This window comes from Podarcis filfolensis (genome assembly GCF_964270895.1).
Source record: "Podarcis filfolensis genome assembly, chromosome: 5".
NCBI classification, from domain to species: domain Eukaryota; kingdom Metazoa; phylum Chordata; class Lepidosauria; order Squamata; family Lacertidae; genus Podarcis; species Podarcis filfolensis.
In genome coordinates, this window is record NC_139608.1 from 85,949,420 (window position 1) to 85,970,928 (window position 21,509).

The 21,509-nt window shown below is 44.6% G+C and overlaps 1 protein-coding gene across 21 annotated transcripts in view; it reads left to right on the plus strand.

Moving 5' to 3' along the window:
- Positions 1-21,509, plus strand: part of GBF1 (golgi brefeldin A resistant guanine nucleotide exchange factor 1) — a 79,851-nt gene that overhangs the window by 56,383 nt on the left and 1,959 nt on the right. For 12 of the 21 annotated variants that reach the window (XM_083615455.1, XM_083615457.1, XM_083615456.1 and 9 more), the window contains 20 exons: positions 376-501; positions 1,423-1,505; positions 1,787-2,023; positions 2,522-2,615; positions 3,782-3,958; positions 5,446-5,510; positions 6,178-6,301; positions 7,271-7,342; positions 8,341-8,435; positions 8,757-8,910; positions 9,347-9,569; positions 9,922-10,076; positions 10,538-10,784; positions 11,297-11,499; positions 13,757-13,907; positions 15,234-15,364; positions 16,775-16,876; positions 18,401-18,514; positions 18,749-18,926; positions 19,907-20,044. In XM_083615455.1, coding sequence (XP_083471581.1) covers positions 376-501; positions 1,423-1,505; positions 1,787-2,023; positions 2,522-2,615; positions 3,782-3,958; positions 5,446-5,510; positions 6,178-6,301; positions 7,271-7,342; positions 8,341-8,435; positions 8,757-8,910; positions 9,347-9,569; positions 9,922-10,076; positions 10,538-10,784; positions 11,297-11,499; positions 13,757-13,907; positions 15,234-15,364; positions 16,775-16,876; positions 18,401-18,514; positions 18,749-18,926; positions 19,907-20,044 — 2,869 coding nt within the window. The remainder of the gene's footprint in view (positions 1-375; positions 502-1,422; positions 1,506-1,786; positions 2,024-2,521; positions 2,616-3,781; positions 3,959-5,445; positions 5,511-6,177; positions 6,302-7,270; positions 7,343-8,340; positions 8,436-8,756; positions 8,911-9,346; positions 9,570-9,921; positions 10,077-10,537; positions 10,785-11,296; positions 11,500-13,756; positions 13,908-15,233; positions 15,365-16,774; positions 16,877-18,400; positions 18,515-18,748; positions 18,927-19,906; positions 20,045-21,509) is intronic. The other 9 variants (XM_083615460.1, XM_083615461.1, XM_083615462.1 and 6 more) reach the window with 1 other exon arrangement.

Sequence of the window (21,509 nt, forward strand, 5' to 3'; positions counted from 1 at the left end):
ATCAAATTATCACCCATATACGAAGTCACGGGCTGGATTTGAAATATAAGCAGTGGATTACTGAAAGATTTAATGGTAGTGGGGTTTAGATAATACAAATATATGTGTTATAAAATAGCTAATAAAAAGAAGTTAAAAACAAACATCAGGAAAGGAGAGGTGGGAAGTCAAGAAGAAACTTCGGATGTTGAAAGAAATGTATATAATGATAAATGCTTTGAAATATTTTTGGATACTTAATAAAAATAATATGAAAAAGACAGTCTGGGGCAACATAGCACTTGCCATCCAGATGCTAGAAATGACATAAATAGGAATTAAGTGTTGCATTTAGATTGTAATGTGTCCAATTTGTATTGTCATTTTACATTTCAGAAAGCGAATGGGTCTCCATTTGCCAATAGTGATGCTTGCTTTGCCCTTGCCTATGCAGTTATCATGCTGAATACTGACCAACACAATCATAATGTTCGCAAGCAGAGTGTACCTATGACTCTAGAGGTGAGCTCTGATGTCTTCATACACCCTGCATATCTAGAGGTTTTTGCTGGCTTTCACATCACTGAGGTCTATTCTTTCTCCACCACCATGCTTGCTCTTCTTTCTTTCTCTTTGACTTGTAGTGTTTTAAAACATAATAGTAAAATAGCCCCCAGTGGCCTTTCAGAAGGCACGTTGTTGCTGTATATCATACTAAAACTTGTCTGCGAATTGCCAACGGTCAAATCTATTGATAACTGATAATTCTAGTGTACCTAAAAGATGCTTTCACCCCCTATATACCCACAAGGTGCTGTGTTTTTCAGGAAAGATTTTGCAGATACCATCCTGTCAAGAGAAAGCTGGCTTGGGATTTTAGGGTAGCAGCAGCTACCTTCTAAAATTCCCTCTCATTGTATAAGGGACAGGCACCTTCCCTGTTGTATTTCAGTGCCTGTTAATGACATTCCTCTTTCAATAAGCTTTCTAAGTGGAGATCTTTGTTCCAATTTGTTTATGCATTGGATTTGAATGGATTTCATGTATGTGATGATGTTGTTTTTCCAAACAGTTTTTGCATATACATAATTGCTTTTCTTTAGATCAGGCATAGGCAAACTCGGCCCTCCAGATGTTTTGGGACTACAGTTCCCATCACCCCTGACCACTGGTCCTGTTAGCTAGGGATCATGGGAGTTGTAGTCCCAAAACATCTGGAGGGCTGAGTTTGCCTATGCCTGCTTTAGATTGTTTTTCTTTTTGCAGCTTGTTTTATATATACTTTATTACGTTGTAAATTGATTTGGGATACCTCATAGGAATCAATTTGTTAGTGACATTTTGTGCGCCAGTACCTAGCAACATGTTAAAATAGTTGTGATGTCTGTTTCGAGGTGGTGATCACAACGTAATATTCTGCTTTCTATTGCTACTGCTTAACAGGAATTCCGAAAAAATCTGAAAGGGGTAAATGGAGGCAAAGACTTTGAGCACGACATGCTGGAGGACATGTACCATGCCATCAAGTAAGTGTTTTGGCTTTTCCCCTTGGAGAGGGAGGGAGTTATCAGTTCCACACTACAGCTCCCACATGGGAGTTGTAGTTCAGCCACATCTGGAGGGCCACAGGTTCCCCACACCTGCCCCTGGTTGATGTTAGGCCAGCCTTTTCTACCCTTCTTTCCCCAGCTCACTCATCTTGTTGTAAATAAGACACACACAGTGCATCATGTTGGGTACCAACACTTGTGCATTGATGCAGAATGTTAATATGTAAGCACAATATTTATGTCCTCATCTTGGGTAGAAATGAAGAGATTGTGATGCCAGAGGAGCAGACGGGCCTAGTAAAGGAAAACTACGTATGGAGTGTGCTGCTGCATCGTGGAGTCACTGATGAAGGAATCTTTCTGCATGTCCCACGTGGAAGCTATGATCACGACCTCTTTGCCATGACCTGGGGGCCCACTGTGGCAGCTCTGTCCTATGTTTTTGACAAGAGCCTGGATGAAACAATCATTCAGAAGGCCATCTCTGGTTTCAGGTAATGCTCCTTCGCAACATCCAGCAGAGACTCATTTTGTATAGATAAATTGTTTTTACTTAGATCAAAGCTTTTTGCATCCAGGGAAAATTAGCTGGCACCGTCTAGTAAATGAGTGAGGTATATATTGCTTAAGCCTACTGAATATCTATTCATGGGTAGGCAAGACTGGAATATGAATTTCTGCATAGCCATTTTTAAAAGTGTCTACTGGCAGACAGAAATGCTTATCCTAGTTGCCATTGAGCTGTATTACCACTGTGGTTTCTGCCTCATTTAATTCACAATTAAGTTCCATCATATCCTGAGCTTCTGAAATTTGAGTGCCATCATTAAAACATACAAACACAAAAATTGTCATTTGAATGTTACCAGCTGGAATTGAATTATCAAATTTGATGCAAGTTTTCGACTGAAGGGTGGTGTGAAGACCCTAGAGCTCCTACAGAAAATGCATGGTGTGTTTCCTCTTACATTGCTGTGGTTTGTCTTTTTCAGAAAATGTGCCATGATTTCTGCCCATTATGGCCTCAGTGATGTTTTTGACAACCTCATAATTTCCCTCTGCAAGTTCACAGCTCTTAGCAGTGAGGTGAGTCTTCAAATGAAAGGAGATGGTGTGAGACTGATTCAGAACGGAACCATGGTTAATACTCATCAGCTGATGGTGTGTTTAGGGGAGTTAACACCTGCTTTCTGCAGGGTTGAGCTGTGTGCGGGAGTTCCCTACAGCAGCCCCCATCCCACATATCAGCTGATGAGTGGGGGAATGGAGGATTAAATCCTGCTTTTTGCAGGGAACAACTGTATATGCCGGTTCCCCACAGCTGAACTGAATTGAACCCCTCCCCATCGGCTGACATTACTTGCCCTTAGGGTGATGTCAGCTGATTATTGGGCTTTTTTTTTTTAATGGCTTGGTGAACCAAATTGGAACCCCGGGAGGTTCCCCATTCTGGGAGTGACTTAAAAGAAATAAGGAAGGTGTTTGCATGGAAGGCCGTTTAAAGCATGAAGGGCAGCTAGGGGGAAAAGCCAAAATCCCTGATGCCTTCTGAGCCACTCCATAGAGAAAGTTTCTTACTTCTAGTACAGTGGTACCTTGGGTTACATACACTTCAGGTTACAGACTCCACTAACCCAGAAATAGTACCTCGGGTTAAGAACTTTGCTTCAGGATGAGAACAGAAATCGTGCTCCGGCAACACGGCAGCAGCAGGAGGCCCCATTAGCTAAAGTGGTGCTTCAGGTTAAGAACAGTTTCAGGTTAAGAATGGACCTCCGGAACGAATTAAGTACTTAACCCGAGGTACCGCTGTACAGCCATTGGGAACACCCTGCTTCACATATCTTGAACATTCATCCTGGTATGATCATAGAGAATTGATAGTCCAATAAAGGTAAAGGCTCTGCTCAAGTTCCAATGAAATCAGATCACCTTGATTTACATAGGTGATAGACCATCTGTGAAATTGACAATCATAAAGGAAGCCTGACAGGAGCAGGTTGTATGCTTATGGAGGTGAAATCCTGAGCTAAAGATTTCAGTTTGTTTTAAGAGCTGTGCCACATAAAGCACATTACAGTAGACAATCTGTGAAATTACAGAAGCATGAATTCTGGTTCAAAGTCCTTCAGGAAGGGTCTCAGCTAGTGTTGTGATCAGCCTGTTGATGACGTTCTACTGAATGGCCTGACTGGTTTGTGGTGAGCTTCTCCTCACTCACCCCTGACTTCTCTTTCCCATTTCTCCTGCAGTCCATTGAGAATCTGCCTACAGTTTTTGGAAGCAATCCCAAAGCTCATATTGCGGCAAAGACTGTGTTCCACTTGGCTCACCGCCATGGTGACATTCTGCGAGAGGGCTGGAAAAACATAATGGAAGCCATGCTACAACTTTTCAGAGCAGAGCTGTTGCCAAAGACCATGGTGGAGGTAAATTGATGGCAGATGCCGGGCTAATTGGGTTGAGAGCGTATGGGACATATATGGGTTGTTGAAACAATAATAGGATTAAATAAAGGATAGAAATATCTTTAAAACTTTATTATCAGTAATAGACTGATGAGGGGCTATAGTTCAGTAGTGGCGCATTCCTTGCAGAAGATCCCAGAGTTAAAACCTGGCATTTCCAGATGAATAAAGAATGCTTGATAGCAGGGCTTAGGTAAAGGTAAAGGTAAAGGTACCCCTGCCCGTACGGGCCAGTCTTGACAGACTCTAGGGTTGTGCGCTCATCTCACTCTAGAGGCCGGGAGCCAGCGCTGTCCGTAGACACTTCCGGGTCACGTGGCCAGCGTGACGAAGCTGCTCTGGCGAACCGGCACCAGAGCAGCACACGGAACGCCGTTTACCTTCCCGCTATAAAGTGGTACCTATTTATCTACTTGCACTTAAGGGTGCTTTCGAACTGCTAGGTGGGCAGGAGCTGGGACCGAACGACGGGAGCTCACCCCGCCGCGGGGATTCGAACCGCCGACCATGCGATCGGCAAGTCCTAGGCGCTGAGGTTTTACCCACAGCACCACCCGCGTCCTAGCAGGGCTTAGGAAAGACTAAATGGTCCTACTTGGGATAAGCAGTTCCATGTGCTCACGAATCTCTGTTCTTAGGTGCTGCACTATTGGCATGTAGCACCTGTATAGAACCAAAATAACATTGTTAATGCTAGAGATGTAACAGAGATGATGTGGATTTTATATGCTTGTGGATTTGATAACTGCACTCAATTAAGATTTTTTCGTTTGGATGGTAGAAGTGGTCTAGAGCAGAATGTTGCTGGGCCAGAACTTCTAAATTGAGAAGAATATATTTTTAAAATTGGACTATGTGAGATGGGGAGATGCACAAAATAGGACATATTATTTGAAAGCATGTTACTAAAAATCCTTAAAACATGTGACTAATAAATCCTTAGACTTGTAACCAGTTTATGCTACTAAAATTGCCTAACATTATGGAACTCTCATTCCTGTTAAAGAAACTGCCATGTGACCCTTCTCTTTGTTTACTCTATAGATGGTGCAATAGCCATTAAAGCCCATAAACAGGCAAATAGTGCCTTCCTTAGAACCAGTGATGATTAATGGTAGGGTAAACATTTCTCGTAGGAGACCAGAAATAGAAAGATTCTTTAATTCAAAGTACCCAAAGTTAATCAAGCAGCATGGGAGTTAATTAACATCACCTAAAGTGTGCAGTATCTCTGAGTAGTAATCAGACTTGATTTAGCTCAGTTCCAAGAGCCACTTCTTTCCAAGGGGCAATCCTTTTACCTACAGCGGCCCATGGTTTGTTGTGCTAAACAGGGATGCTCCAATGAGAGCATCAATTTGAGAAGGGAAGAGGGAGTTGTGAACCCAAAGGACCAAATTAAACCCTTGGTTTGGGTAATACACATGACGTATTGGCTTAATTTCCAGGTTGAAGACTTTGTAGATCCCAATGGCAAGATCTCTCTGCAACGCGAGGAGACACCTTCCAACCGGTGAGTGGTCTGGAGAGTGTTTACACATTGGCAGGCAAATATGCTCTTCTGTTGCCAGGTATAAGCTATCAGGTGCTAGAGAACACAAGTAGGATCTGTAACAAAATATTGTAATATGGCACACCCCTGTTCCACCAGCCAGCCAGCACAGTCATGCCCTATTTCGGGATACTCTATTATATCCTCCCCTCCCCCCCTTTAGATTTTTCCTTAATAGTCCAGTCATTATTTCCCCATAGTCTTCTGGTACCTCTGTGTTGAGTGTGGATGGTGCTGTTTGACTACTGTCAGTTAGCATTTGGTGCCCTCTGAGCATGCACAATCCTCATTGGGCTGTTTCTTTGGTTAGAGATGTGGTCCACCACTTGCTTCCCCTGCATGAAGATACTTCCCCCCCCCCTTCTGCAAACTTTTGGGGTTACCAGGAATCTTGTGTGTGTTGGTGTTGTCGTATTGGCTATATAAGCCCAGGCACTTTCCCCCAAAGAACAGAAGTGGCGTAGAACAGGTGTGATCCCACAACAAAATGGAGTGCTTCTGCACAGGTGGTGCAGTTTTGGTGACATAAGCACAGGCAATCAAAATCTTGAATTGTTATGTAGATATAAGATATGATAGCGTATATCAGTATGCCCTTGATATGACCGAATGTACTTTTTTCTTCTAGTGGCGAGTCCACCATGCTGAGTTTCGTTAGTTGGCTGACACTCAGTGGCACAGAACAATCTGGTATGAGGGGGCCATCTACGGAGAACCAGGAGGCAAAGAGAATGGCCCTGGAGTGTATAAAGGTAATTCATGGTCAGCAAGCTGGGAGGGCACATATACAGGAGGGCAGTGGGCTCTGCCTGCCCACTTGCCAGAACTGCACTTAGACAGCTCTTGTTTGAGCAGGCTCTCTTCTTACAGCACATGATGAGAATTAAATGCAACTTCTGTGTGACCACATAGTTAGCATAATGTAAGTTTATCTGGGGCAGTGCCTTCTCTCCAAGGAAGCATTTATTTATTATCGCAACTGGAGCTGTATCCTGTTCTCCCTTTGAAGAGCCGAAAGTTGTAGTTAGGCTGAGAGAGAATAACTTGCTCAAAGTTACTTGGCTGAGTTTTGTTCCCATGCCTTGCCCTGGTTTCAAACTGATGGGTGTGATTCTGTAGGAATAAACGCCTCATTTTTCTCCCCAATCACAGTGGGTACAGTCCCTCTGGTTGCCACATGCCCTTCAGGGTCCTCTGGGGAGGCTTTTTAATGTTTATGCCCTTCATGACAAAAAAGTCATTCTGCCATTTAGACATACAGTAAAATGAGCTCCCTGTTGCCCTTTGTGAGCTGTGGGTGTTTTCCCCTCTCCTCTTGTCAGTGTTGTGATTCACGGCAGATAGAAAAACCCAAAGAACTTGCTTAAAGTTCTGATGCCTCAACACTGAACTAGGGTACTGTTGGTCAGTATGATGGTTTTTTAATATATATATATATATATTGAAGCTTTATTGAGCCATTAAAAAAAAAGTTTGGTGCACCTCAACTTGAGTGTCCTTTTATGTCTTAATTTCCATAAAAAGAGGTGCTGGGTTCAAATCAGAGGCCCTTCCCCTTAACTGGTGTGGGGGACTTGGTGGCAGGGCAGTTAATTCTGGATCTGCTCAAGGACACTTCCTCCTTCTTTTTTGTACTTCGTAAGTTCCAAGAGAGATCGCTGGCACCGTTAGGCCTTGTTTTCTTCCTAACACACATCCTTTTTTCACTTTCTCCTCTATAGCAATGTGACCCAGAGAAGATGATAACTGAAAGCAAGTTTCTGCAACTGGAGTCCCTGCAGGAGCTAATGAAGGTGAGGGTGAATAAGTGTCCCATATAGGTTTGGTGTATATGAACTGCATGGGTATGATCTTGAACTGTGTGCTCAAATCAACAGGGAGTCATCTTGCTCAAACACCATGGAAGTATTGCATGCTGTGTTGGCACACGTTGCCCACGGGAGACCTGGCCAGTTCCTGAGTTGGAGGTTTCCATGTGAGACTAATGAGCCAGAGGTTCATCCGTTGCAGAGGCCTCTGAACCCTTCTCTAGGTTGTTTTACAGTGTTACTCCACACAATTGGGTTTCATTCCACTGCTTAGCCTGATAGACAGACATATCAAAGTTTGAAAAAATGAGCACCTCCTAGGAGCTCCTTTTCATACAGTCTCCTAGTGGTTTGTTTGATTTTCTACTTGGATAATTTGAATCATTTGTTGTGAACTTGGATTATTTTTAATCTATTTCCCCGCCTCCTTTTTTCCTATTACATTTGTTCAGCATAATTCTTTTCCCTGGACTTTTCTTGCATTTTTGCAGCTCTACTATTAAAAGTTCTTTTTTTTTAGTGCCTGCTGCTTTGGAAATTCTAAGGTGGGGGACTGCAAAAGGGGGTGGGATTCCAAAGAAGCAACCAGATTTTCTTCCTTTGATACAAGTCTAGCGTATCATGCTGAATAGTGAAGTCCAGTTGTTTGGATTGGCACCATAAGTAAAACTAAGAGTAGCTGACAGATAAAAAAACCCCAGTTGGCCGTTCTCCTTAGATCTGTAGCCATTGCTTTGGCTTTGCATCCCCAGAGATATAAATCCATCAGAACAGGAAATGGTGGTCCTTCTACTTCACAGCAGCAGTGCATCAAAGGATGTATGTACAGTGTTATGCCTACATGAGCTTCCTTGCTTTTTCATTTCCATTGCTGCTGCAAGAAGTCCTTGAGGAGAGATCGAGCATATGTAGACTTCTGTTGTGGGGAATTGTCATTCCATATAATTCTCTAAATATGTCTGGGTATGATTTGCTTGCTTCAGGCTCTCATCTCTGTGACTCCTGATGAGGAAACATATGATGAGGAAGACTGTGCTTTCTGCTTGGAGATGCTTCTGAGGATTGTGCTGGAGAACAGGTGAGTCATACAAATGCACCATCAGAGGCATTCCAACTTTGAACTGTTCTTTTTATGATCTTCCATATAGTTGCTTTATGTATAGTTTATATTGAACTCATACACTATCTTAGCTTTCTTTGTATTCATACAGTACTGGACAGGGGACATATTCTCTTATTCTTGCCACACCTATTTAGCTGTGGACTCGAGGGACCTGACTTCCCTCTTGGTGTGAATCTCAATATAAAAGTATTTCCACATGCCCAACTGGGTTGCTGGTCTTCTGAAGCTGTGCTTGCATGTGTCTTGTCATAATGTCCTCTCTCCCTCTTTCTCTAGGGACCGTGTAGCCTTTGTATGGCAGGCAGTGCGAGACCACCTCTACCACTTGTGTGTCAATGCTGTGGAGTATTGCTTCCTAGTTGAGAGGGCAGTGGTGGGGCTGTTGCGGCTGGCAATCCGTCTTTTGCGCAGAGAGGAGATCAGTGCCCAGGTAAAGGAGGGCTTGATGGAGTGGTCTGCTCTTATTGTTGGACCTCTTGTTCATGGTATCTCTGGAATGCTGACTTTCTTCCTTGAGTTTTGTGGCTGAAGCACAGAATACCCATTATTCCCTCTATTTCTGAAGTTTAGAGGTGAATACTAGTCCTTATATAACCAAAACAATGACAGCCTTGTGCAAGAGGGAGGAAGCAGCCCACGAAAGCCCTAGGTTTGCATAAGGACTTTTTTTTTCTAAGGAAAATGTCAGGAGCACACACACAGACAGCTCCAATACCTAAAAGTCCTCCGGTTTATCCTCCTGTGTTGATAAAGGACCTTTCACATAACACAGACTGTGGTCGGGGAGTAAAAGCAAAATGCAAGAGTGAAGCTGGTGTAGAGATAGCTTGACACTCTAGTACTCATCCTTGCTTCTCTCTGAGCAGGTGCTGCTCTCCTTGCGTATCTTGCTCATGATGAAGCCCAGCATGCTGAACAGGGCCAGTCATCAGATTGCGTATGGTCTTCACGAGCTTCTCAAGACTAATGCTGCCAACATCCATTCTGGAGATGACTGGTACACACTCTTTAGCCTCCTGGAATGCATTGGATCAGGAGTGAAACCACCCCCAGCGCTGCAGGCTACAGCAAGGGCAGAGAATGACACAGGTAAGATTTGTCCTTGGCAGTGGCCCCGTCTGTTGGTCCTAGGTTAGGAGTGAGCAGAGAGGTGGCCAAATTTGCTGACGATACTAAATTGTTCAGCATCGTTAAAACAAAAAATAGATTTTGAGGAGCTCCAAAAGCACCTCTCCAAACTGAGTGAATGGGTGGTAAAATGGCAAATGCAACTGAATGTAAACAGGTGTCAAATGATGCATTTTAGAGCCAAAAAATCTTTATTTCACATATATGCTGATGGGATCTGAACTGGCACAGTTGCCACTAGCACAGCTCTTTGCTGCCATGAAATTGGCATTCCCTTGCATCTTTTGTCTCACTCCGTTTTGCTTATTTAAAGGGGCTCAGTCAGACAGTGAGATCTATCACCCAAATGAAGCCAGCCTAGATCGTGGCTACACTTCTGATTCAGAGGTGTATGCAGATCACAGCAAGCAAGGCAAAATGCATCGTTCTGTGACTGATGTGGATGTGATGAACAGCGGCTGGCTTGTGGTAAGTAGTACCAAGGGCTTCCCCCTGCTTTATGCATGTCTTCGTTGAGGCAACAGGCTGTAGAGAAAGCCCAAACCCAAGTCAGATTTGAGGTTAGCACTGCATCAAGGCTCCTGTTTCTAAGTCTGGAAACAGTCTTGTTTGCATTGCTAGTCTCTGGCAGCCCTTTCACCTGGATTCCAGGGGAAGGCAAGTACAACCGTATAGTTCTGTCCGAAGACTGCAAAAACAGGCCTTCCAGACTTTTCTGCCAAGTGAATTGAGTGAACTGGCCCAAATCCAACTGTCTCCATAGGGATCTGGCTATTTATGAAAAGGCAACATTCTAAGGGAGCAGGAGCCCAGAGACTTGGAACGGCACATCAGGTGGTTATTGGAAGTTAGTACAGGCAATGCAGCCTATTCTCTTGGCTGTAGAGACGGTTGCCCTGTTGGACTCAAACATACTTTTCATTTCACAGGTTGGGAAGGATGACCTTGACAGCCCAAAGGCCATGGTTGGACTCTCCAGACTGGGCAGTTCACCCTTGGTGAATCAGTACAGCCTGACTGTGGGGATGGACCTGGGCCCACACAATACCAAGTCGCTCATGAAGTGTGTTGAGTCCTTGTCTTTCATTGTGCGAGATGCTGCCCATGTCACACCTGAAAACTTTGAGCTCTGCGTCAAAACTATCCGCATCTTTGTAGAGGCCAGTCTAAATGGAGGTGAGGCCATCACTTTTCTGTAATCTGAGTATTTGCCTGTGGGGCTCCATGTTATAGCAAATTAAGGGAGCAATCTACACCCATTAGGCGAGGGTTGGTTTTTTTGTTCTTATAAAAAAGACAGATCAACTAGACCTGCTGTCATGGGCTGGCTGAACACAGAGGAATGATGGGAGGCACCAGCTAGGGAACCCACAAGGGATGAAGGCTCAGAGCTCAGGGATTGGTGGTGGAACGGCAGTGAGTGGTCAGAGGGAGAAACCTGGGGGGAAGAGGAGGTGTTAGAAGCTGCAGAGGGAACATATCCTTTTAGTGTTGCCAAGGACAGATATGTTCTTTTAAGAATGACGTAGAACTTAGCATCCCACCACAAATGGTGGAGCTTTCCTCCTTTAATGCTTCACGCCTGGGGATCCCTGAGCTGAAAGTTTCAGGTTGTTTATTTAGCATTAGAATTAGGCACAAGGTGTTCCTGGAGAACCACAACCTAGAGAAATTCTTCTTGTTCTTAGGGTGCAAGTCCCAGGAAAAGCGAGGGAAGAGCCACAAGTATGACCCCAAATCGACCCGTTTCAAGAAGAAAGCAAAGGAGAGTTCCCTGAGGCACTTGAGGGCATCCAGCCAGCATCAGCACCGCTCGGCCAGCGATGAGGATGATGAGGATGAGAGCATCCCTGCCAGTTACCACACTGTGTCTTTACAGGTTAGTCAGGACGTAAGTATAGCCTGGATTTCTTCCTTGTCTTTCCCTGCGGTTATCCTGGTTGCAGTAGCTTCGGGTCAACCTAGGTGTGGCATTATTCATTTTCTTTGGCCTTGCATGACTGGGTTTTATTTTCAGAGTAGTGTGGGAAATAGCTGAGGTGGCAGCATTTGGCAAGGAGAGAGTGAGTTGGATCAGGACCATGGCTCAAGGGATGAAGGACTTTAATCCAATACCCCCACTGTGGTCCTGATGCAAATCAAGGAAGACCCATGCCTGTTACTCACAATGGAAGGAAAACATCCATTGGTGTCGATAGAAACTTTCCTCCCATTGCAAATAGCAGGAGCAGTGGAAGGGGCTAATTCTATTTGGGAACACAGTGGGAGCAAAGGTTAAAGCCCCACTTCACCACGGTTCCTGTACAATTTGCCTGCCACCAGCCAGCTATTGTAAAGCACACAGCAGCCAGCCACACAAGGCCAAACAGCATAAATAACATCACATCTAGTTTGATCCTTAGTGATGCAGCGCCTGCAGGGAGTTTCCCTATATTTTGTTTGATACTATAAAATATATGGATACTATAGTACAGTCTAGAGTAGTTTATTGGAAATGTATCTTCAGCAGAAATAAAAAAGAACCATCTTGAATAGGAAGATTTCCTTCCAGGAATATGCAGAAGCCTGCAGACAGTTAGTTCCCTCGATAACAGTGCAAATGAGCATGGAATGACCTCTATGATGATGATACACCTGTAGGAATAGGACGGTGTTAGTCTGTGCTTCAAGTGACTGAGAAGCTACAGTACTTCTGTCCCTGAAAGGAAACTGAAGCCAAGATGTGGGATTGTGTCTAATGAAGCACACAAAAAGTTTTGAAAGCAAGCTGTGTTTGCTTGGAGGGTGAAGTTGGCAAGGGTTATGTAGGATTAGAGTTTCGTTAGTGAAGATTCTTAGGTGGGTGGTCACAATGTACTGAAGGTCATTGTTGATTGGTGACTTATTGGCCAATTTCTAGTGGGAAGTCTTGGTGCCTCTTAGGAGCTGGTATTCTTGTTAAGGTAGACCTTGGTCTATCCTAGCAAGGCACATTGTTAGCTTGAGTGTCTACTCAGGCTCTTTTAATACAGATCTCTTTTATTTTAACTTTTAAAGTGGAACAGTGGTACCTTGGTTTGCAAACAGCTTAGTTGTCGAACAAATTGGCTCCCAAACGCCGCAAACTGGGAAGTAAGTGTTCTGGTTTGCAAACGTTTTTCAGAAGCCGAACGTCCGACGTGGTTTCTGTGGCTTCCACAGCTTCTGCTTGAGGGCAGGAAGCTCCTGCAGCCAATCAGAAGCCGCGCCTTGGTTTTTGAACGGTTTCGGGAGTCAGGCGGACTCCCAGAATGGATTAAATTCGAGAACCAAGGTACCAGTGTATTGAGCCTGCACTCATACTTTATAGATTTAGCCCAGCCATGGGAATCCTAGGGAGAAAATCATGACCATACAAAACTGAAGTTGCTACACCCTTTGGTTAGAGGGATGCAGGTAGTTGGGCGGGCTGTGGGGGGTACCTCTGGAAAGTGTCCAGAGGGTTGGTGTGGGTGCAGTGTTCCTTTCTGTGGGAATTAAAAAGTGCCTTAGTTCTTGCCTGCATGGTTCTGTCTCTTTTTGGGGTTATGGGGGCATTTTGCTATGAATCTGTATTTTAATACAGAGTAACGCACCCAACCAGATATTCTAGAAGAGTGAGAAATTAAAAATAGGAATTCCCTTCCTATAGATTATGACTTCCTTAATCAAACCAAGAATCAGTTGGAACTGCTGAACACGTTCATATGCAGTGGTACCTCAGGTTACATACGCTTCAGGTTACATACGCTTCAGGTTAAAGACTCCGCTAACCCAGAAATAGTGCTTCAGGTTAAGAACTTTGCTTCAGGATGAGAACAGAAATTGGGCTCTGGCGGTGCGGCGGCAGCAGCAGCAGGAGGCCCCATTAGCTAAAGTGGTGCTTCAGGTTAAGAACAGTTTCAGGTTAAGTACGGACCTCCAGAATGAATTAAGTACTTAACCTGAGGTACTACTGTACTTGTAGGCTTATTCCCTCAAGCCTGGGTGATTGCCCTGTTTCTTCCCCTTCTGATAATCAGATTTGTTTGGACACAACCACGATAACAGGTCATTGCTTTTCTTCCATTCTGAGCATTGACAGTGGCTTGTTTTCATGTTGTTCATAGATAGGCAGGTTGTTTGTTGCCAACTTACCTCTTCTATTGCAGCTGCTGGACCTGATGCACACCCTTCACACACGAGCTGCCACCATCTATAGCTCTTGGGCTGAAGAGCAGCACCATCTGGAGGCTGCGGGAAAGAAAATTGAAGCAGACTCTCAGACGTTATGGGCCAATTGCTGGTGCCCATTACTGCAAGGTAAGCCTAGCCCATCCTAGCATACAAGAACAGGGTGGTCCGGCTTTTCATATCAAGTGGGCTGCAAGAGAACTTTGATATGGAAGCTGCAGGGGAGGGGAGCAAGGGCAAAATTTGTCACCCCACCCCACCCTGCGCTCACACTGCCCTCCTCAAGCTGGCTAAGCAAAGTGCTGGGCTTTGTGAAGAAGGTCTGAGGCTCTGGCAGGGTCCTAGAGCCCTCACATCTCCTTCCCCAAGCTGGTAAAGTGCTAACGAGGCTTTGGGAAGGAGATAGGAGGACTTTAGGACCCTGTCAGAGCCCTCAAGCTTCCTTCCCAAAGCCCAGCGTCTTGCTTACATGGTTTTAGAAGCAGTGTGAGGGCCAGGGAGGGGTGTCAAATGATGCCAAAAAAGGCCTTGAGCATTGGGTTGTGCATTGGACCACCCTGGACTAGAAGATAGCAGCCACATGCATCAGAACTGGACATGAAGCAGTTGAAGTAATACACTTTAAGGGAAGAGTGATCTTAAACAAAAAAAAAAACAAAACGTTGCTAAGCGCCCTGTGTTCATCATCATCATCATCATCATCATCACTTTATTATTCCCCAGCCACTCTGGGCAGCTCCCAACAGAATATTAAAAACGTGATAAAACATCAAACATTAAAAACTTCCCTAAACAGGGCTGCCTTCAGAACACATATTCAGACCATGTTAAGAGCAGCTTCGGATGTGTGTTCACCAAAGCAGAGACTCGGCTTATTATATGTGCTTGATGTTCTATGCCAGTCTCACACATGCATTTTTGAAGGGAGTTTCCATTCAAATCTAGTAGCATGATTAAGCTGCCTTTTGCTAGTAAGCACCTTGCTACCGACCCTGTTATTTACTTTCACTGCAGTTTGAGAAGCTCAAATAGTATCCCCCCTTTGCTTTTAAGAAAGCTTTTTATGCCAAAATATGATAAACTTTTTCTTACTGGTCCTGATGGACTCCCTACTGTGATTCTTCTGATTCGTTACACACCGGAACATCTGATTTGAATGGCTCACACAAACAGTTCTCTAGATTACAGCCCTCCAGAAACATGACAGCAACTCAGGCTTGTAATGGAGTAAATTATATTTCTATGTGACAGGCCCATGGGTTGCTGTGACAGATTCATTTTTCAACTGTGCTGTTGTGGAAACCCAGGGCTCTATGCTGGTCCAGGACTACATTTAATAAGCATCGAACGGTTCTGTGCTTTTGGGGAGGTTGCGTGAAGGATGTAAGCAAGGGCTGGAGTTGCTTGGTGCAGAATGAAGATTCTCCCCCTTATTTTAACTTGCGCTCTTTGCAGGTATTGCCTGCCTGTGTTGTGATGCAAGGCGACAGGTGCGGATGCAGGCACTGACCTACCTGCAGCGGGCTCTCCTTGTGCATGACCTGCAGGCTCTGGATGCCTTAGAGTGGGAATCTTGTTTCAATAAGGTATTGTTATATGCCCACATTGGCAAGGGAGTGTGGGCGAACGGGCTCATCTTTCCAAAGGAGGCAATGGAAGCTTATGGAGGAAGATAGGACTTCTCCTGACCCAAGACCTTGCTGAGTTCTGGCGCAATTTAAACTGTGTAACTTGCTTCCACCTCCTAGTCTTTTTCCTCCCCTGGCAGAATATACTTCTTGAGGCAGGGAGGACATCTGAGAGATTTGTTGAAGGTGAGACAGTAGATCTGCCTGGTCATCACTGGGCAAGGCTCAACCACACACTCTTTATCTGCTATCCTGGCAAGTGGCAATGCAGAACAATGGTCAGGCATGAGGGAGAGTTTTCTGGGCTGCAAACGGACCAATTTATTTATTAAGGTCCCAATTTAGTAATTTATTAAGGTACACAGATGAAAGGCTAAATGTTCAAGGCAAATAGAATAAATGCTCTGTTTTCCTTTATCTAAAAGGTATCTCACCTGTACATTTGAAAATCTAGGCAGGTTCAAAGCATATATTACACGTCTGATAGAAGGGACTGCCCCTATTTCAAGTAGAAACAGCAATAAATCCTATTTTTTTCCAGTTCTGAAGGCTTGGGAGAGGAGGGGGCTTTCATCTCCTTTGAGGGCGAGCTGAGTTTTCCCACTTCAAATTTGAAAAATCCAATAGGAAGCAGGACATGCAGACCCTTTACAGCAGGGGTCAGCAACCTTTTTCAGCCGTGGGCTGGTCCACCATCCCTCAGACCATGTGGTGGGCCGGACTATATTTTGAAAAAAATATTCCTATGCCCCATTTTGAAAAAAATATTCCTATGCCCCACAAATAAACCAGAGATGCATTTTAAATAAAAGGATACATTCTACTCATGTAAAAACACACTGATTTTTGGACCGTCCGTGGGCCGGATTGAGAAGGCGATTGGGCCACATCCGGCCCATGGGCCTTAGGTTGCCTACTACTGCTTTACAACATAGTTGTAAGTAGGCAGCAAATTCCTACTTGCATAGCATTTGCCAACCTGGTGCTTTCCTGATGCTCTGGACTACAGTTCCCATCAGCCATGGTCAGCACAGACCTTCAGTGAGCCTCTGCATCTTGCCTCCCTCAGTTGCAACCAATTCACTGGAAGATGTGCATCCATATAAGTTAATAGCAAACTAGCTAGGGTGAAGAGCAGTTCAAGGAGAATTGATATAGTTGCATCATCATTGGAGGAGGTGATTTGTCTTAGGGCAACCTTATTTTTCTTTGTCCCTCTGGACCCATTCCTAATAATCTTTATGTTGTTGTGATCATCTGCTGTCCCCTAGAAAAAGTCAGACTGCAGGAAAGCTTCTTGCTCTCAACCCCTACTATATTTTGCCTCCTGTCCTTATTTACCAGTTTGCTGCTTATCTTGGATAATAGGTGCTGTTTCCTTTGCTGACCAAACTCCTAGAAAATATCAGCCCTGCAGACGTCGGTGGAATGGAGGAGACCAGAATGAGAGCCTCTACTCTCCTCTCCAAGGTGCGATGCCTCTTACTTTACTTTTCAGAGAGCAAAGCTTTCTAATGTTAAGTAAGGTAAAGGTAAAGGGACCCCTGACCATTAGGTCCAGTCGTGACCAACTCTGGGGTTGCGGCGCTCCTCTCGCTTTACTGGCCGAGGGAGCCAACGTACAGCTTCCGGGTCATGTGGCCAGCATGACTAAGCTGCTTCTGACGAAAAAGAGCAGTGCACGGAAATGCCGTTTACCTTCCCTCTACTTGCACTTTGACGTGCTTTCGAACTGCTAGGTTGGCAGGAGCAGGGACCGAGCAACGGGAGCTCACCCCGTTGCGGGGATTCGAACCGCCGACCTTCTGATCGGCAAGTCCTAGGCTCTGTGGTTTAACCCACAGCGCCACCTGCATCCAGTACATCACTTTAAAGGTCCCTCTGACTATGCCTATTAGGCAGTGGGGATGAGCAGACTTGAACTGGGGCTTTCAGGAGACACCCAGTGTCTCCACTTTGAATTGCTACCTTCCTTTGAACTGGTGTCCCCATTCCCAGTGGGAAGTGGTGTAGTAGCCTCCTGCCCTGAATTCACTGTCACTAAACAAAAACAAAGTCTATTCTCCTAGTAACTTTTTCTGTTTATATGTACTTCACCTGCAATCTCTGTAGCAGGGTGAGGACTTTGTTTTAGCTCCCTGTGGTTGGCTAACAAGCTTTAAGGAGCCAGAGAGGATTTATTTTAAGTTACTACATTTTCACCTTTACAGTTGAAATGAAAGGATAACTTGCAAAAAGACAACCCTGCTTGTGCTGGACATCCCCCCCCCCAATATATATACACAGAATTTAAAGCTTAACAACATTTCGAAGTAATATCACCCTGCCTGTCTTAATTCTGGCCATCTGTGTTAAGACTGTAGTGTGAACCTTGTTCATTTCATTAAATTGATTACTCTCTCAGGATTTAAGGATTGTGGCCACATGGTCTGGTGATTTTTTACAAGAGGCCCTAAACAAGCTTTTGGGCCCAAGTGTGGCACAGCATTCCCAGGGTTTGGAATCCTTTAAGGGGGCAGAGCTGTCTAGGAATAATAATAATTTTATTATTTACACTCTGCCCATCTGGCTGGGCTTCCCCAGCCACTCTGGGCGGCTTCCAACCGAATATTAAAATACAATAGTCTATTAAACATTAAAAGCTTCCCTAAAGAGAGCTGCCTTCAGATGTCTTCTAAAAGTCTGGTCGCTGTTTATCTCTTTGACATCTGGTGGGAGGGCGTTCCACGGGTGCCACTACCGAGAAGGCCCTCTGCCTGGTTCCCTGTAACTTGGCTTCTTGCAGTGAGGGAACCGCCAGAAGGCCCTCGGTGCTGGATCTCAGCGTCTGGGCAGAACGATGGGGGTGGAGATGCTCCTTCAGGTATACTGGACAGAGGTCGTTTAGGGCTTTAAAATAACCTTAAACATACCCTGTGGTGTCAGAGCAGTCACCTTAGGTCCCTCTTCCTCTCATGCTATATGCTTACTGTGTGATCTTCTGTTCTATCCTAGGTCTTTCTGCAGCACTTGTCTCCACTGCTCTCCCTCCCAACCTTTGCTGCACTATGGCTGACAATTCTGGATTTCATGGACAAATACATGCATTCTGGATCCAGTGACTTGTTGGTATGTATTTGCTGCCCCTTCAGGTTTCTAGGATCTCTCCTTGGTAGGCCCATGTCTGAAATGCATGTTAACACCCCTCTGGGCCTTTCCACCCTTCTTGGTCTTCCAGTGATCCAGCCCCATGTTAACCTCTGATAGTGATCTAAAAAGAGGACTTGAGGGAGCAGTTGATTCAGAAGGAAGAAAGTGTACAGGATCTCAGATTTTAGCTCTTAGATATGTCTTGCCTTGCAGCCAGAAGCCATCCCTGAATCACTGAAAAATATGCTGCTAGTAATGGACACGGCTGGAATATTCCACAGTGCTGACTCACGAACAGGCTACTCTGATCTCTGGGAGATCACCTGGGAACGCATAGACTGCTTTCTGCCAAAACTGAGGGATGAGCTCTTCAAACAGACAGTCATCCAAGGTATGCAAGCCAACCGCTTTGTGTTATGTTTAGAATCTGTGAGCAAGCTTCATGTTCTGAGAGAGGCACTTGGGGGTATGTAGAAGTGGCCATGCAAGGTTCCTTGCAGAAAGAAATGAAACAAACAAACAGGAAAGCATGCTTAGTTACTCACTGATACAAAGCTCTTTATTTTAGCTCAGCATGTTTGGTAGTAAAACTTCTTCAGGAGCTTGAGAAATGTGCGAGTTCTTAAAATTCCAAGCCACCTTATTCAAATCTAATCAACTTGTAAACCTAGTTCAGTATAGATGGTATAGAGGATTGCATTCCTACTTTTTCAAGCTGGTTCTTGAGTTGGTTAGAGTTTGAGTACAAGGTGTTTTTGAACATTAATAACACAAGTTTTTCAAGCTCCCGAAGGGGCAGTGTTTTACTCTGAAATGTGTTGAGCTGCAATAAAGAGTTTTTTATCAATGAGCACCAGAGCCTGTTCTCCTTTTCATTTTGTTCTCTCAAGGCATTTCTTTCCCCCTTTTCTTGTGCTCCTTGCAGAAAGGAGCCAGTGCTTGCAGCTTGAGATGGACCCTAGAAAGCAGTAGATCTGAGGCTTTACTAGACAGCAACAGAAATGGAGCTCCAAGCCAATCCCAAAACCAGTGTTGTACATCTCTTGCTTTCTTTGCCTGAAAAGATGCCTGGGCACAAACAGTCCTGATGGCTAAGTTAAGATTCACACCACAGTTCATGCCTTGGTTCCCTTGATGTTGCAGACTATTGGGGAGCGGGGCTGTTGCACAGATCGTGCTAGAATAGACTCCTGATGTCTTGTCATAGCAGAGAATACTTGTGTGTGGGTTGGTGTGTATAGTCTTGTCCCGTGTTGCCAGAGCAGCCTGATCTGACATGAGTGGGAGCCCGCAGTCTTGATTTAAGGGAAAGCCTTTTTCCTCGAGAGGTATAATCTTTTCTTTTTTCTTTTGCTTGCTGTTTTTATTTAGACCCAGTTCCTACCTTACCAACAGAGATGCATCCTCCCAAACCAACAGTATCTTCCCTGCCACATTCCCCTGGAGGGGATACAAGGACTGCCACCCATTCAGCTCCCTCTGAGAAGTCTCCTGAGCTGGCGGCCATTGGTAAGTCCTACAGTTCCTGCAAGAATGAGCTGCTTCTATCACCACCACCACAATCTAATAGACATGATATAAAAGGAATGGGAAGAGGAAGAGGAAGCAAGCATTGGAGAGGTGTTGTTTCACTGGCTAATGAATAGGATCATGTTTGTCTCCTTCTTGCCATATTCTTCCTGAGAAGCAAGTGGCCTACGTCACTTAGCTGGTAGCAGAAACGAGAGTTTGCCACCTTTTCAGGCAGACAGCGAGGAAACAAACCCCCTGCAGCTGATCCTTTTCTGTCTTAGGGGTGGGACCAGATCTCTTTTTTGCTGCAAACTGGTGGCAGTAGTAACAGCAGCAGCAGTATTGCATGAGTAATTTTTCAAATCTCCTCATCACTGAACATGATGCTTTACAAACTAATGCAAGTTAAACAAACAACAAACCAGCAACAAACATATCCCTGTTCCAGGTTGCTTACAGTCTAAAGTCTTAGAATGTGGGAAGTACAGCAAACAGAGGATAGGAATCCGTATTTGTTAATTTTATATTCTTCCTTTCCACCAGATGGTGCTCAGGGTGATTAACAGCAGTAAAATACAAAGTAAAAATAAAACAAGTAGGTGAAAACATCAGTAAAATGCATCAATTTGTATATTTACAGATGCCTTAACAAGGTGGGTAATGAGGCCACAGGCTTGTCTGACTAAAAGTGCTTTTGACTCCCGGCTGAAGGGTTAAAGATGGGGCTAGACCAAGAAGAGGTAGCGCTGGATAAAAGAGAGAAAATTCAGTTGCACTGCTTAAGCTTCAGTTAGAGGTTAAGCCAAAGCATTCTCATAAAAGATGAGTTTCAGGGTGAGGTTTGAAGGGGAGAAAGAGTTGGCGCCACATGTGTTTATGTTCTGGGAGTTCCAGCCTAAGGAGCAGCAAGGAAGAATGGGTAAAACGATTTAAGAGGGCAGGAATCTGTTGAGCTGCTAAAGGTGTAGAGTTAAAGAAACAAATATATGCAGAATGAGAAGCAGAATGGGAAACTAGTATAGGAATTGGAAGAGGCACATCACATGGGGTGACTGAAGAGGTAGTGCGATGATGATGACGACAACGATGATTTATTAATTTATTGAATTTATATACCGCCCTATACCCGGGGGTCTCATGGCAGTTCACAGAATAAAATCAAGATATAAAACCACATAATACCTAATAAAAATAAAAACAACAACCCAGTAGCTACCCCCCCAAAAAACACACACACATTTTAAAAGGGCATAGGATGTAAACAGGATCAACCAAAGGCCTGGTTGAAATTTTGCCTGGCGTCTAAAGGTGTATAATGAAGGTGCCAGACGAGCTTCCCTGGGGAGAGCATTCCACAGATGGGGAGCCACTGCAGAGCAGGCCCGTTCTTGTGTTGCTACCCTCCAAACCTCTTGAGGAAGGGGGAACACGAAGGAGAGCCTCAGAATATGATCTCAGGGTC